The 18,644-nt window shown below is 48.9% G+C and overlaps 1 protein-coding gene across 1 annotated transcript in view; it reads right to left on the bottom strand.

The window, feature by feature from the left end:
* The window catches only part of LOC144145378 (neprilysin-1-like), a 145,950-nt gene that overhangs the window by 87,768 nt on the left and 39,538 nt on the right, over positions 1 to 18,644 (bottom strand). Inside the window, exons 2-3 of the mRNA XM_077676965.1 lie at positions 17,895 to 18,000; positions 131 to 172 (exon numbers count right to left, since the gene is read on the bottom strand). Coding sequence (XP_077533091.1) covers positions 131 to 172; positions 17,895 to 18,000 — 148 coding nt within the window. The remainder of the gene's footprint in view (positions 1 to 130; positions 173 to 17,894; positions 18,001 to 18,644) is intronic.

The raw sequence follows: 18,644 nt of genomic DNA, 5'->3' as shown, positions 1-18,644 counted from the left end.
AACCGCACAGAATACATACAATTTAGGCTGAACATTTTACTTTAGTATAAAAACACAGCGCATAATGTTTATTAAGAGTGTGCTTAGAAGCTTGGCCAAGTTGCAGATTTGAGGTTGATATATAGGTTACCTTTTTGAAGACATACTGAGGAAGTGCAGATATCGTAGCTGTCTGAAAAGACAAGAGTTATCAGTAAACATGGCGAAAGGCAAGATTGACTCATTGCACGAACCAGTACAGGGAAGACTTTTATCCTGTGGGAAACTGCTGTTATCTAGGAAGTACATGTAAAACAATACTTACGTTAATCTTCATCCGATTTATCGGGTCAAGTGAAGTCTGCCACCAGTTAGAATCATAAGCTCTGCCTCTTCTGCCTGTTTCGCTAAGGTTAACTTGAAGCTGACATTGCTTACTCGGTTGTCTGTTGTCATTAGGTTAATGCAGTTTGTCTCAATTTGCGGTTTGTTTTGCAGTTTGACTAGAGTTTCATTTTAGCGGATAAACAATGACCGGTTTGTTTTTCTCCCTTTGCATCCCATATAAGCGTAGCATCCCATATATTTGACATTGACCGCCATGCCTTCTCACCCTCCAATTGGTTTCGTTCGATGCATGAAAAGTTATTTTTGCTAGCTGCAACCAATACAATTCCTACACACATACTATACCTTACCGTTCATACGTGAATCACATGTAGTAAATTGCTACAAGTGAAAAGAAAAACATAAATGACAATGGGCTCATATCTCTCATCAAACAAATTTTATTTCACCACCTGTAGCCACAACGGCGCATTAGAGAAGCACGTGATGCTAACAGTGAAGCTAAGTGACCTAATGCGCCAATTGACCGGGAGGAAGCATCAGTAGAAGAAAGGCAGGGAGGTCAAATAAGGCAATAAGGGAAAGAAGAAGTGTCCGTCTGGCTACGGCACATGTGGAAATAGGAATAAGGACTTGAATGTAAAAGAAAAGTCTGCAATAAAATCAAGGATAGAAAATTTTGGAGAAAATCAAATGCAGGACATGGAAAGGACAAGTAAAAAGACAACACCACAGATAAAACATAAAGAAAAGGCATAAAAATATTCCGATAAAATGACAAAATTGGCAAACTAAGAATGCTGCACGCTGGTAACACCCCTACAGCATCTCTGTTGATTTTTTTCTCTTATGCACCTCCATGTGATTTTTTAAGGCAAGAAATATTTGACTGCTTAGGCTGCACCTTGGGTAAAGCCACTGAAACATGAGTGATTTTCTGTGTACATCATAGATAACACAACCTTTTTTTCATTTTTCCTGAACGGAAGCAGCTCCTTTGTGGCAAGCTTTTGTGCGTAACTTAAACGTAGAAATGCACTTTTTTGTTCATTTTCTGCTGACGTATGCTACCTGTATGTTCATTAGTGTATTTTGTTGTTCTGCCCTCCTCCAGTTCATAAGGTTTTTTATCGTCGAATAAGTCTTACTTCAAAACATTTTTTTTTGCTTTTAGGTATGTCTGCTTATTGGCGTTAAATCTGCAATAGCTTTGCTTGAGCAAGATATTTTCCGGCAATATCTTTCTTGCGGTGGGGGACATGCAGTTTAAAGGGGGAAAGCGCCCTGAAGTGATAATAACAAACACTTGGACTACTTTCCTCGTGTTTCGAAGTACTGTGTTATAGTTACTACCAAACCAGAATGGCAGTGCGGGATTTGCATGATACCCTCCTGGTCTCTGTTTTTTTTTTGTCGAGAATTTTTAGGTTGCTATGAAACACATTATTTCAGACTTAAACAAACCTGGCAACAGAGATAATATGGGTTGTGTTGTGTCCACCAAGCATACGACCAATTCCCAATGTTCTATGATTACCTAGAAAGCAAAAAAATGTATTTCTTGAAGTTACTTGTTTTACTTAACATAATATTGTTAGGCTTAGACATTTCATGGTGTTTAAATCTTAGCGAATGCAAGGGCCACTACCGTAAAACATTTAAATTGTGTACAAAAAGCTCGCACTCGTGCTACAGGGGCTTCACAGACAGGCATTTATATTATCTGAAAAGGCGTATTTGTTTAGACAAACGTTTATTGACATTTACGATTTACATTACAAGCAGGTTTTGGTATCAGTGTCCGGGGGAAACTTCTATTCTCTAAACAAGCAAGCGGTTTTAATAATCACCTCAACAGAGCGCGAAGAGACCCTCAGCTGACGCATCTGGGGGGGGGGGGGCGCGGGTAGGGTTAAACAAGTTAAAATAGCCCGTTAGACACCGGGCCACAAAGAAGCCACTACACAAGACAAGCGCTGGACATCAACTGAGTTCGTTTACCACAAAAACAAAGATGTGCAGAAACAGCGCATGCGCGAACACGGGCGAAGCACGCAGGAGAACAATCACGAACATGAAGAAATCAGTGATAGGGGATTTGTTTAGGAAGGAAAAAAAAGAAATAGACATGCACTCGGGATATTGTTGAGCTGTAATGGGAGCTCACCTACATTCAACCCAATCCGAGGGGTGGAATTATGGGGAAATAAGAGAAGATAGAGAAACGTCGACATTAAAAAGCTGGGGCGAAAGAGTAGAAAAGAGTAGTTCCACTGTGGTCTACTTAGTCGCAAGCAACACACTTCTAAAACTGCTTGCAGGTGTCATGCTGCTTCCGTGAGACGGGAATCCTCGTTGGGAACGCTGAGGCCTACAAGGGAGCTTGCTGTGCGGAGGAGCAAAGGGTGCGGCGGTTCCAACCACTGCTGAGTTTCCTAGAATAGAATGCGGCCGACAGTCGGGCACTGGGAAGTGGGGGCTCGCACTCCACAGCCCACACCAGCAGAGAGATATCCAGGTGACATCCAAATTCAGAGCGACGGCCCGCCCGGACGACGGGCCGCCGAAACGAAGTTCTCCCGAAGCGGAGGAGCGAGAAAAAACACGTCTTTTTAACTCCGAAGCAACGACCTAACTCCCCTGACATATCCACGAAAGCTGCCTCTCAGCGTACAAAGTGCACGCTTCTCGACACGCTACCCGTATAAATGCGAAGAATTCAACACTGCATCTAACTTTTTAACATGTCGCAAAAGTTTGCAACATACAACGGGAAAAACGTCACGCAATGATTTGACACAAGAAGCTGTCCTTACGCATTTGAGCATTCACTGCAATGGAAGCTGCCAGGATGGAAGTCGCAGGTTGCCAGTTGAATACAAATTACTGCTGCCAAATTTATGAGGCAAAAAGACAGCGAACAAGGCTGTCAGGGTTGCATCATGGCTACGCTCAGGTTAAGTACAGTTTAATACTCGAGCTGGCCGGGCAGCTTTTGCTGTAGAATCAGTAGTATTAACTCTACGATTTCTTTTACTCCCCCCATTGGAGTACGACCAAGCTGACATATATCCATTCACATCCGCCGCTGCATCACGGAGACTGCTTCTCCAAAGCATGCATAGAGAGTACAACATAGGCCGCCGAGCCACTCGTGATGTGAGCTTGCACTGTCTCCAAAAACTAAAAAAAAAGTTATGCGTTTTTGCAGCCGCCCCTTTCCATAGGGGCGATTTCCCGCGCAAGCCGGGTGAACTTCCCAAGCGTTGTATTCCCACAAAAGGGCCGAGCGCCAGGCCGGGGAGTCGCTTGTACCCATTTTACCGGTAGGTGCCCGGCGCCACCAAGGAATACGAATTCACATGGTGCCTTCCACAGCCACGATGGACGCTCAACTCGCAACCGCCTGTGGCAGGACATGCCGCCAGATTCTTTCACCCCCGGCAATGGCGCAACGCGGCATGATGCCCGGGGGCCCCGCCAGATAGACAAGGGTCAGGGGCCCCTCGATAGGGTAAAGGCAGCTTTCCAGACGTGGATTCCCCTTTCAAGGGTCCGCACTCGACCAGGGACGCCTGTACCCATTAAATAAACCGGTAGGTGCCCGGCGCCACCAGGACTCGAACCCAGTACCTTCCGCATACGAGGCGAGTGCTGCACCTCTGAGCCACCGCTGCGGTTACACGGAAGTTGCCGGATACTGTACCAACTAAGTCCGACGCCGCCACCGTAGTGGACCATGGCTTCGACAGCTCTTGACCTCAATCATCTTTAAAGATAAAGACAAAACAGCGTGCAGAAGGCGCGACAATATGCAGCCGCAATGAACAGCAGTTTTTTTATGCACGTTTATTTTGCCAAATGGCATATATATGGGGGTATGAGTTGATGACGAAATGTGATTAGACAAAAAAATTAGCCCCATCTTTCCGAAGGGAACCCTGAGTAGATGCGGAGCATCTCGGGGTTTCGTTGTGTTTTTCGTAGAACTTGTGGGTTTCGTAGAACTTCATCGGAAGAACGGAGTGAAGTGGAGTCAACCGCAGCAAGCGCTGAACTGAACGCCCGCAGCGCGCTACCCGATTTACATTCAAGGTTGAAGGAGAGGAGGCAAGAGGAGGAGAGATGCGCAAGTGCCGTGCATTCGCGCCGACGAAGCTCAGGTTCCGCCGCTCGCTTGAAGCGTTTGCGCTCAGCGTCGCGTGCCCTTCGCTGCGTAGCTTTGTCTTCAGTGGACGTAGCGTTGCTGTTAGTTTGTGGGGTGGTGCTGACGCTTGCTTGCGCAACCCACTAACTGACGGGACTGTTGCTTCTATCACACTTCATCGGAAGAACAAAGTGAAGTGGAGTGAACCGCAGCAAGCGCTGAACTGAACGCGCGCAGCGCGCTACCCGATTTACATTCAAGGTTGAAGGAGAGGAGACGAGAGGAGGAGAGATGCGCAAGCGCCGAGCATGTGCCGCGAAAGCAGAAGCGAGAACGCGGGATAAGCGAAAGCGAAGTGCACGCAGCTGGTACGAGACAAGAAGTGGCGGAGTATCGCGCAGCTGTGTGAGAGAGGGAAGGAGGACAGTTGTGTAACGGGGTGTGAGTGCCGACGCCGACGCGGGACATGCCCAGACTATAAGATTCTCCGCATCTAAAATTAAAATGTTCGCTTCGCCGAAAAAGGTCAGGAGTGAATGATGATAGCGCCCGCGTATCCATGCGGCATATGCGGAGGCGTCGTCTACGAGGAGGCCCGTCGCTGCAGGGTGCCGCAGTTTCGTCGGCGTCAAGGCGAGCCAGGACCACAGTAAGTGGTGCAGGTCGGCGATCGCGTCGCTGTGGTGGCAAACTGGGCAACCAGGGGTTGTAAAGGAACCTCAGTATTGAGGCCAGTGGCGGGTCACGGCGGCAGTTAGGGCTACCCCCACTCCTGAGCGCAACCTCCTCTGCACGGGTAAGACCCGGCTGAGGATGGAAGCACCCGCCGGAAGTAGAACACGTGTGGGGCGCCGGGGGCGTTCTTTTCTCGTCACCCGGCTAGTGGCATCATCGAGCTTTAACGGGGAAATCGGAGATGGAACGGATGCTGCCAGTCGGGCGGCTACGTCTGCCTTGCAGTGGTCTGTGAGTAGGTCACGTGGAACCAATTGAATCAGAATCTTGTGAGCGATTCCTACCACAAGTTGGTGAATACTCTGAGCCAGGACAGGGCTACGCCTAACTAACCGTAGTAGGCGGACATCTTGTAGTGCATCGGTGCGAACTGCGATGCGCCCCCCGGGCTGCAAAGAAATTCTGGTTACAGCAATGAGAGCCTACCTAATGGCTACAAGTTCCGCAAAGAACGATGATGGAGGTTCCGGGACCTTAAATCTGGATGTCGTGCTGGTGGCTGAATGGCTAGTGCAATGAATGGCAGTGGCAATCACAGTATCTTGTATACGGGCGTCGGTATATATTATGGTGAAGCGGGGTGGAAGGTGGCTATCCATGTCGGCGATGGATTGTTGGAGGGCAGTCGCCGAAATGTTGCAATCTGGACGACGAAGGTCCGTTGGTTTGTTGCCACTCAATTGCACCAACTGCCACTGGGTAAGTACTCGCTGTGGTAGGGCTGGTAGCGTATGAGAGATTGTGTAAGCTATTAATGCTCGCGCAGAGTCACACAGTGCAGGATTCAAATTCCGAGCTTCACGACGTTGATGAACAAGTTCATCCAACGTGTTCAGTTGGGCTTGTTCCTGGAGAGCAACTATAGGGGTGATGCGTGGGACCGCAGTAATTTCTCTTATAGCCTCTCTGTTAATTGCTTCCAATTGATCCCACTGTGTTGCCGCCAAATTCTGGAACTCAGCAGAGTACACGAAGCGCGGTTGTAAAACTGCTCTCACAATTTGCCGCGCCACGTGTGAGCTGGCTCCACCAGCTTTGGGAGCAATACGCCGTAATAGTGACATCGTTTGAGCCACTTGGTGTTTAGCCTGAGTAAGACAAGCTGTCGCTTTTCCCGACTGGTGTATCAACAATCCTGGACTTTGTTGGGCTCTCTTGCAGTGGTTGCGCAGCCAGTTGAAGGCGGATGGGACAAGCAGCAAGCTTTCGGCGGCCCCAGCGATCGGCAACGGATGTGTATGTTGTTCTGCTCGTTGATAGCTGAAGGCCCACCGAACAGGCGAAGGCTGCGGTGATATCCAGGGCTGATTGCAGAAAACTATCTTGAGTTTACAGGTCACGGTGAGTGCATAAAACGGTGATGGGATCAGCATAAATCAGAAATTGAACCTCCGGTACATCATGAAGGCGCCATGCCAGTGAAATCAAGGCCATATTAAACAAGGTTGGAGTCAATACCGATTCTTGGGGCACACCACGTACAGGAACGAAGTATCCAACAGCATGTCCGTGAAGACGTATAGTAAATGTACTCTCTTCAAGCAATGACTTGACGAACTTTTGTACCCAAATGGGAAGGTTGAGCATATCAAATGAGTCCAGGATAGCAGCGTGACTGATGTTGTCATAGATTTTTGAATGTCCATTGCTAGGATGGTCCGAGCCCCGTGACTGCGGGCTGAAGACAATGCTGATGTTGCCAAAACGCTAACCCCGTCCTCTGTACCAAGTGAGGGGCGAAAGCCGATTTGCACGGGGTGGTAATAGCCATGCTGCTCAAGCCACCATGACAAGCGAGTGGCTAGCATTTTCTCTACAAGCTTGGACACCGTCGCCGGTAAAGATATCGGCCTGGAAGAGCCTGTGACGCCTGTGACAGGAAGAGCCCGTGACGCCCTGGGCTTGAGGGCGCAGCCCTGTGATTGTGGTCGGGTGAAAATCTGGGTGGCAAGTTGCAACCGTAGCTGTGTCCGTGAGCCGTCCGCCACTGATCACGACAACCCGTGTGCTGGCCGTGCCTGGAGCCGGTGACGCGCTGGGTGAAAGACCGCGGGTCCTTGTTCACCTGAAGTTGGAACCCTAGGCTCGCCCCCGCTGCTACGCCCTGGAGCCATTACCCATGTACCAGATCGACGATGCCTCCCCGATGTCCCGTGTTTGGATGCGACGTGTCCTAGAGCCTGTCATCGAGCCAGTCTCGCCGTGACGTCCACGTCGATTCCGCACGCGTCGGGACTTCGACACCCCAAGGCGTTGCGACAAAACCCCGTACAACATTTCCGTTTCTTTATTGCGGACATTTTCCGGTTAGCCTCTTGCCACTTTTAACGCTTCTAGCCTTAGTCTCACGTCCTTGCTTCCTGCCCCGATCTATCTTCTGCTTCTGTTTGCCAATCATGGATAAAGCAAAGCTTAGCCGCGCACGCATTGGCCACTGACTCGTGACGTTCACGCCAATCCTGGTCCCATTCATTACACTCCCCCTACATATTGCAGTCGAATATGCTTCTTTCCGCGCATAAAGCACAACCAGAAGTGTCTAGTGGGCAACGAACACAATCAAACCTGCTCCCGACATCTGCGCGATTTTGCGATGTTGAATAAAATGACTGCGTTACGACTGCTAGGTTTTACGCCAACAGTTGCAGATGGCTCAGCAACAGAAGCGAAGCTAGGGAATTGGACGACCAAATTTATCCCCACCTCATACAGCGGGTCATCACTATCGAGGCATCCAAACGTAAACATTCCGTTGTCCATAGGCACAGGACACTGAAATTTGCCCGCGACTGCAGCGCCGCCTCTTGCTGCCGCTTAGCAACTTGGGTCGGTGGATGTCGACACCGACCGTTCAGCGCACGTGAAAACACGCGCGCTGTATGTGGTTCGACGCGGTGTGACGGACGTGTTTGAGAAACACAGTTATAAGTGCAAGTTGCAGTGTCCGAAATGATCAAAATACTTCAGGAAAGAATTTGTGGCAGCGTCACTTCTGCAGCATGAATGACTGCCACATTCGCGAAGAGCATCCTGGCATCGCTCTGTACAGGTTTCCCAGGCCGCCTTGGGAAAATGAGCGTCGCATGAAATAGATTTCTGCAGTTCGAAGAGTCGAGTGACAAAGCCATGGCATTTTTATGTCAGTTGAAGGAGTAAAACTGTGTGTACGATTACCATTTATGCGTAGCGCAGACACTAAGGGCCCTAAAAATAAAACGTTTCCTTCCAGTGTTTCTTACACATCGCAGACTGCGATATTTTTGAATGGCATGCGTAGTATTTGCATAACACAAGGTATTACGGCTTCCGCCACTATTGTTTTATCAGTAGTAACCTTCTTTATATTTCAGCGACATTCACGGCAGCAAATGGGTGCCAAAAAGCGGCACAAGAATATGCTGACAGCACTTCGCGGGTGGTGCCAAAAGCAATGTCAAGACGTATCCCGCCTACTTCTGTACTTTGCTACCCGAAGTGTACAGAGTTCGGCCACGTATTCCAAGCGAGAGCGTAAGATATCAAATTCAAGGTGGCATTCACACGCGTTATTTGACTCTTTTAATGTGTTTTCTGTATACGCTGGAAGTTGAGGTTATTATTTTTAATCAGAGGAGGCGCAGCAGGTAGGAATACTTTTACGGAGAATTTTGAACGGCCTTAACAAACTGTACTACAATTACCATAAAGACTATTCTAACATTACTCACAAGAAAGAAGCTGCAACTAAACGGAACCTTTGTAAAGTCAACCGACAGCGCCGCTGTATCAGCAGATTTTATACTGGGTGGAACTGCGTTTACTTGTCATCAGCTAGTAACGTTTAGGATGAGTTATTATTGATACCACCATCCGAGATGAAGAAGGGCCACAGAAAACGTAACTCCTTTGTATACGCGGGAGTCGCTTTGTTAGGCCCTGATACACAAAAAACTTGGTATTGACCTGGAGAGAAGCGCTGTGGATGCTCTTCCCTTGTTGAGAATGGCACTTCGCAACGATGTCTGTCCCGTCAATTTCTTTCACGGCGCTCACGTGCCCGGCAATGTACAATCTCTGTCCCTTCTCGCGCACGCGAGGCCTAAAGTAGTAGTCCAGCCACTTAATTGTCCGGAAACCAGGCAAACGCACTCTAGACCTAACGAAACTATTCGCCAGAACAGTTTTCGAACACGAGACACGTTTCAAAAACGGACGCACAATCGCAAAACCCAACAAGCGACAGGTGTAGAACATATGAACGCGCTACCGCCTTCTGGCTCTCACCCACCCAAAGTTTGCTCAAGCGCCCGCGGGGCGGCGCTAGGTGGACTTATTCGTCGCGCCCTCTGAGCAGTGACCGGTCCCTATAAGCCACAACTAGCGCAACAACTGCCAAGGAGGGAGCCATTTCGCTGCAGAAAATAAAGTTCAAGAGTATGTGAACGTATTCATTGGTTGACAAAAAGGCTGCCGACACTATGTATGTTCTAAGGCGAGGGAAAACCCCACACAAGTCGGCAGCAGTACCAGTGATCTTGGTTTATTCAGCCCGTCGGTAACTCAACAGACTAAACCGCTCGTGATGATGAATATGTACAGGTTATGATTATAACGGGTATGCACAGATGAGAGATTGGCGCCACCAACCGACCCTGACTTTTCACAGCATATGTGTCCTACAGCGCAAGTGCCCATTAATGTTGAATGCGCTCACACGCTCACAATATCTCCCCTCTCGACTGGAAGTGGCCTCCGGGTCGCAGTGAGTTACGATGTACACTGGTTTTAAAGCTTCATGGGGGGGACGTGAATGATTTTAGTTCCCCGCCTTCGGCGGTCAGTTGGGGCAGCTGTTGGAGACACCCAATAGTCCACAGGAGATGTCTGTTAGCACAATGCACGGACCAAGGTACCGATGCAAAATTTTTTCGCATAGGCCGGGGGGGGGGGGAGGGGCGTACTGACGTCCAAAGTAATACTTCTTCCCCGGTACGGAAGGGAACGGGGCGGTGAGCTGAATCGCCCTGAGTTTTCGGTTCGTGCTGTGCGGCTTCAGTGTGAAGATGGGCCAGGTGGCGGCAGTGGTTGAGCCGAGAGACAAACACGCCAGAAGAAGGGGCAGCAGGAGAGTCCTGTGCAGCAGAAGAAAACTGTCAAGAACCAGGAATAAAGGTGGGTCGGCTGTTGCGAGTTGGATGACCGTATTGTAGGCGAACGTTACAAAAGGAAGAATTTGGTCACAGTTGCTGTTGTACGGCATTATATACATGGACAGCATGTCAGCCAGAGTTCGGTGAACTTGTTCGGTGATTCTGTTGGTTTGAAGATGGTCACCAGGGGTAGGTTTACGCGCAGTATTTGCTACCCGAAGCACTTCAGCCACAATTAGGGATATGAAGGCCCTGCCGGGGTCGCTCGAAAGGATTCGAGGTGGATCATGCCGCAACATTTTTCGCTGCACAAAATCTGCAATTTCCTGACCGCATCCACTTCGCAGAGGTGATGTGTCTGCGTACCGGGTCAAATGGTCGACTGCCGTCCCAATCTAGCACTAGCCGGCAAGTGTTCGCGGATGTGGCCCGTACAGATCAATGCCAACTGTATCAAACGGCAATGACGGACAGGGAGCTGGTTGTAGTGGACCAGCTGGGGACGACGTAGTGTGTTTTTTTGCTGCCATTTGGCATAAGATGAAATGTATTTTGCCACGCTGATCGACATCAAAGGCCAATAGAAACGACTGCGGATTCGGTCGTACGTTTTGTCATAAACAAGGTGTGCAGCCGACGAGTCATCGTGGAAAGCCTCTAAGACAACTGCACTGAGCACCCGAGGTAAACCAGTGCCTGCAGGATGATGGCCGTACCCATCTACTGCCTGCAGGACGATGGCTGTATTGGCAGAGGACTCTGCTCACAATTTTAAAATTCTTGAGCTGTCAGCGTAGGCTGCTGTTTGGAGGTTGTGCGGAGCCTTCAATCTATCCCATTTTTGACGACAGTAACCATCGTCACGTTGCAGGCTGTTAGGTTGACTGTGTCTGAGACCAGGTAGTGGGGAATGGGTACGATGTCTAGAGCAGGCGGGTTCGATGCAGAGTCAAGGGCTGGCGATTTGGGTTACGGACAAAGTGAACGGGCGTCCGCATTGAAATACTTATTGCCGGATTTGTAGGTAACGGTAAAACTCTACTGCTGTAGACGAAGAATCTAACGGGCAAGGTGTCCAGAAGGGTTCTTGAGTGTCGAAAGCCAGCCCAATGCGTGGTGGCTAGTAACGACATTGAAATGCCAACCGTATACGTAAGAGCGGAACTTTTGGAACACCCAAGCAACGGCGATGCGTTATGCTGTAGTTTTGTTCTGCAGCCATCAGTGAATGACTGGCATATGCGACCACCCGCTCCTTCTGTTGAGCTTCCAGTTGCCGCAAGACGGCACCGATGCCTCTCCAACTGGCGTCTGTGTGCAGGATCGTTAGAGCGCTGTCTTATAATGGCAAATCACGGGGCGCGGTGTGAGGGCGTCTTTGAGCGCCTGAAAAGCCCATTCGCCATCTTCTGTCCGAACTAAAGCCATGCCAGGACGGAGAAGGGTATTGTAGAGGCGAAGCAACTGTTGCGAAAGTTTGTATAAATCGGCGCAAGTACAATCCGAGTCCTAGAAAGCTGAGAAGGACTTTCTGCTGTTGCGAACGGGAAAAATGTTAAACTGCCGAAATCTCCTTTGGGTCAGGTTTCCTTCCGTTTTTTCTGACGACGTGCCCTAATAATTTAGGATACTTGCTGGTGAAAGTCCATTTTTGTGTTGATCTGCAGTCCTGCATTTCAAAGATAGCTGAGTACGTCGACCAGACTTTGTATGCGCTGGTCAAATGTAGTTGAGAAAACAACGATGTCGTCCAGGTAGCGCAGACATGTTTTCCACTTATGACCACGAATACGGTGTCAATCATTCGCTCAAATATGGCAGGCGCAATACAAAGCCCAAATGGCATCACGATGAACTCTAAAAGCCCGTCTGGTGTGGAAAAGGCCACCTTCTTTTTGTCATCTTCGTGCATCGGGATCTGCCAACACCCAGAGCGTAAGTAGAGACTCAAGAAGTATTCCGCACCTTGAAGACTATCCAGAGCATCCTAGATGCGAGGCATCGGATAAACACCATTCCGAATGATTTTATTCAGCGCCAGGTAGTCGACACAAAAGCGAAGATACCCATCCTTCTTCTCGACTAATACTACCGGCGATGACCACAAGCTCGACGGTGGGCGGATAACATCGCGCTTGAGTATTTCAGTGACCTGCTCTTCAATAATTTTTATTTCATGTGACAACACACGGTACGGTCGCCGGCGTACAATCACTGAGCCTTGCGTCTGAATTGGATGGGCACCCACAGTAGTCCATTTGAGAGTGGTAGAAATCCCGTCAAAAGCTGCAACGTGCTTCGCGAGTATTGTGAGCAGCTGTTCCATTTGCTTACACGTTAGGTCAGGGGCGATAGTTGCAGCAGTGCTGTCAATACCAGCTGAAGAGGCAAAGTCACATTTACGTGACGGAGGTACTGCACTGGAGAGGAGTGAAACAGACTCCCGATCAACCACCGAAGCGACGGCCATGCCTTTACACATGGTAAAAAGTGCACTAGACGTGGACAGAAGAAAAGATAATGACACGTGACGAGGGCTAGCGCTCGTCCCGTGTCACTCTTTTTTTTTCTGTCCCCCTCCATTGCGGTTTTTACCAAGTTGAAGTCGTATCACCAACTAGCCCAAATTTTTGCGTTGAATAGCATCCCTTTAGGTAGTAAAAACGGCTCTCGGGTGGTGTTCAGAGCGGCCAGAGCTGAAGATCTTTTGGAAAAACGGAGCAGGCATGCGGACATAGCGATGCATCGGAAAAGCCAGCGGCTTGAAAGAGACGCTACATCACCTTCAAAAAAACTATCCCCACCTCCCCGAAGGGGATCGTGCGGAAATGCGAATGCATTGGGTGCACCGATGAGTGCGCTGCGGCAAGCAGTAACGGAGAGAGGCGTGCGCTCCACTGCATTTATATACATTTTACGAGCGCAGCGAGCGGAGAGAGGGTACGCGGAGAGGAGAGAGAGACCCGCGCAACACGCCCGCCCCGCGCGCGAGCTCTCTCTCCCGCCGAGCTCCGCGATGAGAGCGCCCTCACACGCCCGAGCGCACTCCTCCTCTCCACTCACTCTCCGCTACTCCGCCCGAGCTCCGCGATGCGAGCGCCCTCACACGCCCGAGCGCGCTCCTCCTCTCCCCTTGCCCTCCGCTACTCCCGCCCGAGCTACCACCTGCTCCGGTTGCTAGGCGCGCCACAGTTGTTGCTAGGGGCGAGGAGGAGCGCGGAGAGATAACACCTGCGGGCGCACGCCGACGGAGCACGACAACCCCCGACTAAGAAATGCATTCGCATTTACGACGACGACGACGACGACGAAGGCAGAACTACGAGGCGCGCGCTCACGTGCGCTCGCGCTGGAGGAATGCAGGCGCACGCCGGCCCGGAGCAAGACAACCCCCGGCTAATAAATGCATTCGCATTTAAAATGCTGTTCGAGGGCAACATGAGAACTTGTTCCTCACCGGGTGGCAAAACATGGTCCGTGCGCAAGGTTAAGAGCTGCTGTCGTGAGTACGGTGCAGGGGAAGGTTCTGTTTCGGAAATGTGAAAGGCTGGTTGTCGATGGAGTATAACCGGAGCAGCCTGAAAGGAAATTCTTCCGCCCCCAAATTATTTCATGAGCGCACTCTGACAAAACAGCAAACTGAATTTGGTGATGATCGTTTCGGATCATGACCGGTGCTGTACAAGGTGCGGCAGGCTGCATCAGAGTTCCATTTGCACTACATAAGGAAGGAACATTCGAGCACACAGATCACTATGCACAACAAATATACTGTCTCCAGTGTCCACGAACGATTGTACAAAAATTCCTTCCACTTCTACAGGCAACGTGTTCGAGGCACGTGTTGGAGAAGTTGTGAATAGTTCGCATGATGCAGTTTCCCGTCCATAAACTGCAGCATCTAGTTTTTCGGCGGGTGGCTGGCATCTTTCGAAACGGGGAGAAAAGGTGAGACAAAACAGCGTCCAGGGGAAGGAGAACGGCGTCTGGGATGGTGTTGACGGCGCGAATGATCTGGAATATACTGAGGTGACGGGGACCGGTCGTGAGGTAGTTATGTAGGTCGTTGCATTCCATAGCTGCTGCGAACGTCGCGTTCGTAATGCGCGTAGCCTCGCTGGTGGCGTCGGCTGGCGGCATCGGCAAACCCGCGAGATGTTGCCGCGGATTTTACAATAGAAGCAGATCAGGCGTTCGTTGCGACGGAAATCCTGAAGCGGTTTCGAGTTGGAATACGCATTCCAAGCCGTAGGTGGTGAGAAAATGCCTACCGTGGGTGAAGGGACAGGAATTCTGATAGGCGAAACAGGCGGACGCGTCAAACGTACGTGGGCGCGCCGAGAATCACTGCGGGGGTGCTGCGTGAACTACACGTCATCGATGCCAGCTCCTCTTTAATCATTTCCCACATATCAGTGGTACGTTGGGTGCAGCGGTCAGCATGAGAACACGATGGGCCCTGCTATTGCAGCTCCTCGCGAATGATATCGCGTTTAGGGCACGCAGCTCTGACTCACAAGGAAGATGGCTGATTGCTTGTAGCTGGTCCAGGCTCTGACAGGTTGTCCGGACATCATTTGCGCTAGTTGGATTTTTCAGGGCAAGCTTGTAAAACCTAATCTGTGCGATTCCTTTGAGGAGATGACAAACTTTGTCAGCCTCAGACATGTCTGGGGGAACCCGACGGAAGAGAGCGAGGACATCCTCAATGTAAGACGCATATGTCTCGTGTGGTCGCTGCCAGCGGGAATCCAGTTTCCCCTCGACCTCATCTGAGCGACCAGACGGTGTGTAAATATCTGGCGTATCTTTCAGTGAAGTAGGCCCAACTGGTTATGGAGCGCCCTTCTTTAAGATACCACTTTTACGAAGCTTCATTGAGGGAGAAACCGACGTTCTGTAGCTTTAACTTGTCGTCCCCCCTGTTAAACTCGCTGACACGGTTGAACTGGTCAAGCCACTCTTACATGTCGTCTCCACGAAGTCCAGCGAAGGATGGGGGGTCGCACTCAAAGGAAGTCACCAGCCATTACGGCAAGGTAGATGCGGCAGCATTCGGTGCTCCTTCTCGCTGCATTCGTTGGGTTAGCTGAAGACAAGACGGGCGGAACGGTGCTCGAGGGGCGCAGCTTGGTCAGGGAGAGGTCAGGATCAAAAGAAGCAACATCGACCACTTGTGGGTCGAGGGAAGACCTCACAGAATTCGGCAGCAGTACCAGTGGCCTTCGTTTGATCAGCCTGTCGGTAACTAAACAGAACAAGCCACTAATGATGATAACTTTCTACCGATGCTGATTATAATGAATATGCATAGATAAAAGATTGGCGCCACCGACTGACGCGATTAGCCACAGCATATGAGTGTCCTAGAGCGCAACAAGTGCGCACTAATGTTGTTGCTCGCACTACGTACGTGTTACTCCTATAGCCTTCTGTGTGCTTGAAGCTTATTGCAATTTTCCCGATATCTACCTCTCTGGGAACCCGGCCAAGTTCGAATCCCCAGTACAATGCTGTCTAGGCCACTGGCTGCAAGCATACACGCCGGGCTGTTTCCGACTGGCAGACCCAAAGTCCGAACGTGCCCTTAACCCCTATCGTGCCCCCAACACTAACGTCTCAGCCGCAGCAGACCTGTTCGTCACTCACGCTTCGCCTGGCACAAAACCACTGCCCTTTAGAAACTGGAAAAGTGTTCACACCACTCGTCTTCCCTTTTTATTAAATCTACAGTACTCAATAACACATGAGTGCGCCCACTGCTCAGGTCCTGGGACCCTATATAAACTTGGAACGTTAATGCTAAAAATCCACATCTTTATCCGCCACCTCCAGTCACCCCTGCCAGCCGCTCAACCTTTGCGGTGCAATACTTAATGAGCTATAGCCCGGCAAGCCAGAGAGGACCAGTGCTTCCCAGACAAATACTTTCTTCCCACCCCACTGGTTGGTGCCACATGTATAAGCTCATAAGATTGTTTTGAACAGCGCCTACAGGGCTAGGGTGGTAGTCATTTTTGATATCGGAGAACAAAACCCCCGAGCCCTCCCTTCCCCCCCTCCCCCGCGTGTCTTTGTTGCGTGATGGCTTTGAAAAAGGAACGTGTCTCTTCGCGGGCGATTAGCACGCAATCACCTTCAAGGTCCCGCACCGTGCAAAACACGATTGTGGTCTTATTTAAGGCTGTCCTCTTGGATATGCGTCTTGAATATAGTAGTTATCAATATAGACGCTTTGCAAAATCAATATGTGACTACGACCTCCACATTACACGTCTCACCACCTATATGCGCCGTATAAGTAGGTTAGGTAACAATGGACACCATTCTAAAGTTGACTAGAATTATAATAAAAGTTTTTGCGTGGATGTGTGCCATTTTTTGGGGTAATCACCGCCCACGCGCAACATAAATACAATTTTCTCACACTTTTTACGTAAACTTTGTCACGTTCATGTCACGGGCTAAAAGTCAAAGCTGGTCATCCACCTTCATCGAGTGTAATGGCTCAAGATTAGAAGTCGTGACTTTAGGCAAGAAGCGTCCAGGTTTTATACTGCAGTAAAAGGCAATGGAAATTTTAATTTAGGCATATGTAGCCATCAAAGACTTTCTTTTAGGCATACCTAGGCTCATTTCGTAGGGGCTTCAGCAACGCATCATTTCGAACTTTCAACTCGATTGAAAAGAGCGGAGAAATATTGTGGTATGGAAAAGTAAATTCATGTGTGTCATAAAAGTAAGTTATACAAGCGTCGCCAATTTCAAAGAAATATTTGAAATCAGGTTAGATTCGACACTGAAATCGATGGTATAAATTTCGGACAAACGATTCGCATATCAATGTTTTATGTCTAGTAGTTGTGCCTCTTTCAGTCAACATTTGGGTGCGATATAAGGACACTCAGTGTCCACGTTGAGTGTTGACATTTTTGCCCTTTCTCCTTTTTCAGCGGTTCACAGGCTACGGTCCTCGGTTGTTTTAACTACCATGACATAACGCAGTTTTAGTCATAATTACACCAAGGACATGTGAAATGTGCCGCGAGATTTGCGGTATAAAATTACTGCTTAAAAACGTCGTCACTTCGAAATGGACAGACCCTTTGCGTATAATGGAGCGGCAGATATGAGCCAAATGGGCACCAGTGAAATACAACATCGTATCTCGGGGAATGATGAGTAATGGTGGGACAATAATGCTACAAATATACACGCCATGTAGCAATATTTTCGTCAATGTGTTGTAAATGTTTGAAATGGCAACATAAAAAGTCCCGATGGTTTGCTTTTGCGAAATTTAACGGGTATGTTAGGGACATCTCCTCAGCACCAGTTTATTAGGATTTCAGTGTTTTCCATCCATCAGGATTAACCAGCTAAATTCACTGTTTACTTTTGGGAAAGCGCGTATTACAACCAGATGTAATACGGGAAGCAGAAATGGCCGTATGGCAGTGAAAGAATCCGATATTCTTATACAACATTGAATAGGTTTTTACAGATAGGTGGTATGTTTCATGAAACTTTATCATAGGTGGTTTTATCAAACTTACCTTTGGGCGTTGCAGTCATGGAAGGCATCGAACAGACAAAGCCTATCCAAGCTAAAAAACTTGCTAGGTGTACAACAGTAATTTCATTCATTAGGACACCACGTTTCTGTAGAAAAAACAATAAAAGCAAAGCATTATTTAAATTGTGAAATGAGGCCTTGCAAGATATACATTTTAAATAAATGAGTAATGTATATTTGGTTTTCGCCGCATTACCCACATTAACTAGACATTCTTGCATGCCCTGAAGGTTGCTTCATACTTCTTCCTAAATTTAAATACTAAGTTTATTTAGCAAAACTTAGTGGCCGAAAATAATAATATCTGCGCTTTCTTACCAAGCAAAAAAAACTAATATACCTCTGACGACGTGATTCACTAGAGAAATAGCTGAATCTGTTCTTCATTGCATGTGGACGCTGCACAGGCAATGACGCGCGCCGTCGTGGGCGGCGCCGGATTAATTTTGGCCACCTTTTAAAGATATTCTTTATACGTGACTAATGTGACTAATGTGACTAATGTGACTAATGTATGATTAATTTTGAGCTTCCCGTGCGAAAAAATGTCGAAAACAAGGGCTTTTTTGCTTTTTGCTCCCGTTAGAAAAGCGGCCAGCGCGGCCGGGAATCGAACTTAAATCTATTAACCCTGAGGTAACCTTCCTTCAGTTGTCTAGCAACAACCTTCAAAAAAGCTAACATTTTTTGCGGCACAATGCACTTGAGCGGAAACACTGTCCCACAAGAA

Source organism: Haemaphysalis longicornis, unplaced genomic scaffold, assembly GCF_048455015.1.
Source record: "Haemaphysalis longicornis isolate Haplotype H1 unplaced genomic scaffold, Haemaphysalis longicornis Haplotype H1 scaffold_7, whole genome shotgun sequence".
NCBI classification, from domain to species: Eukaryota; Metazoa; Arthropoda; class Arachnida; order Ixodida; family Ixodidae; genus Haemaphysalis; species Haemaphysalis longicornis.
This window is presented reverse-complemented; position numbering and strand designations above follow the sequence as displayed.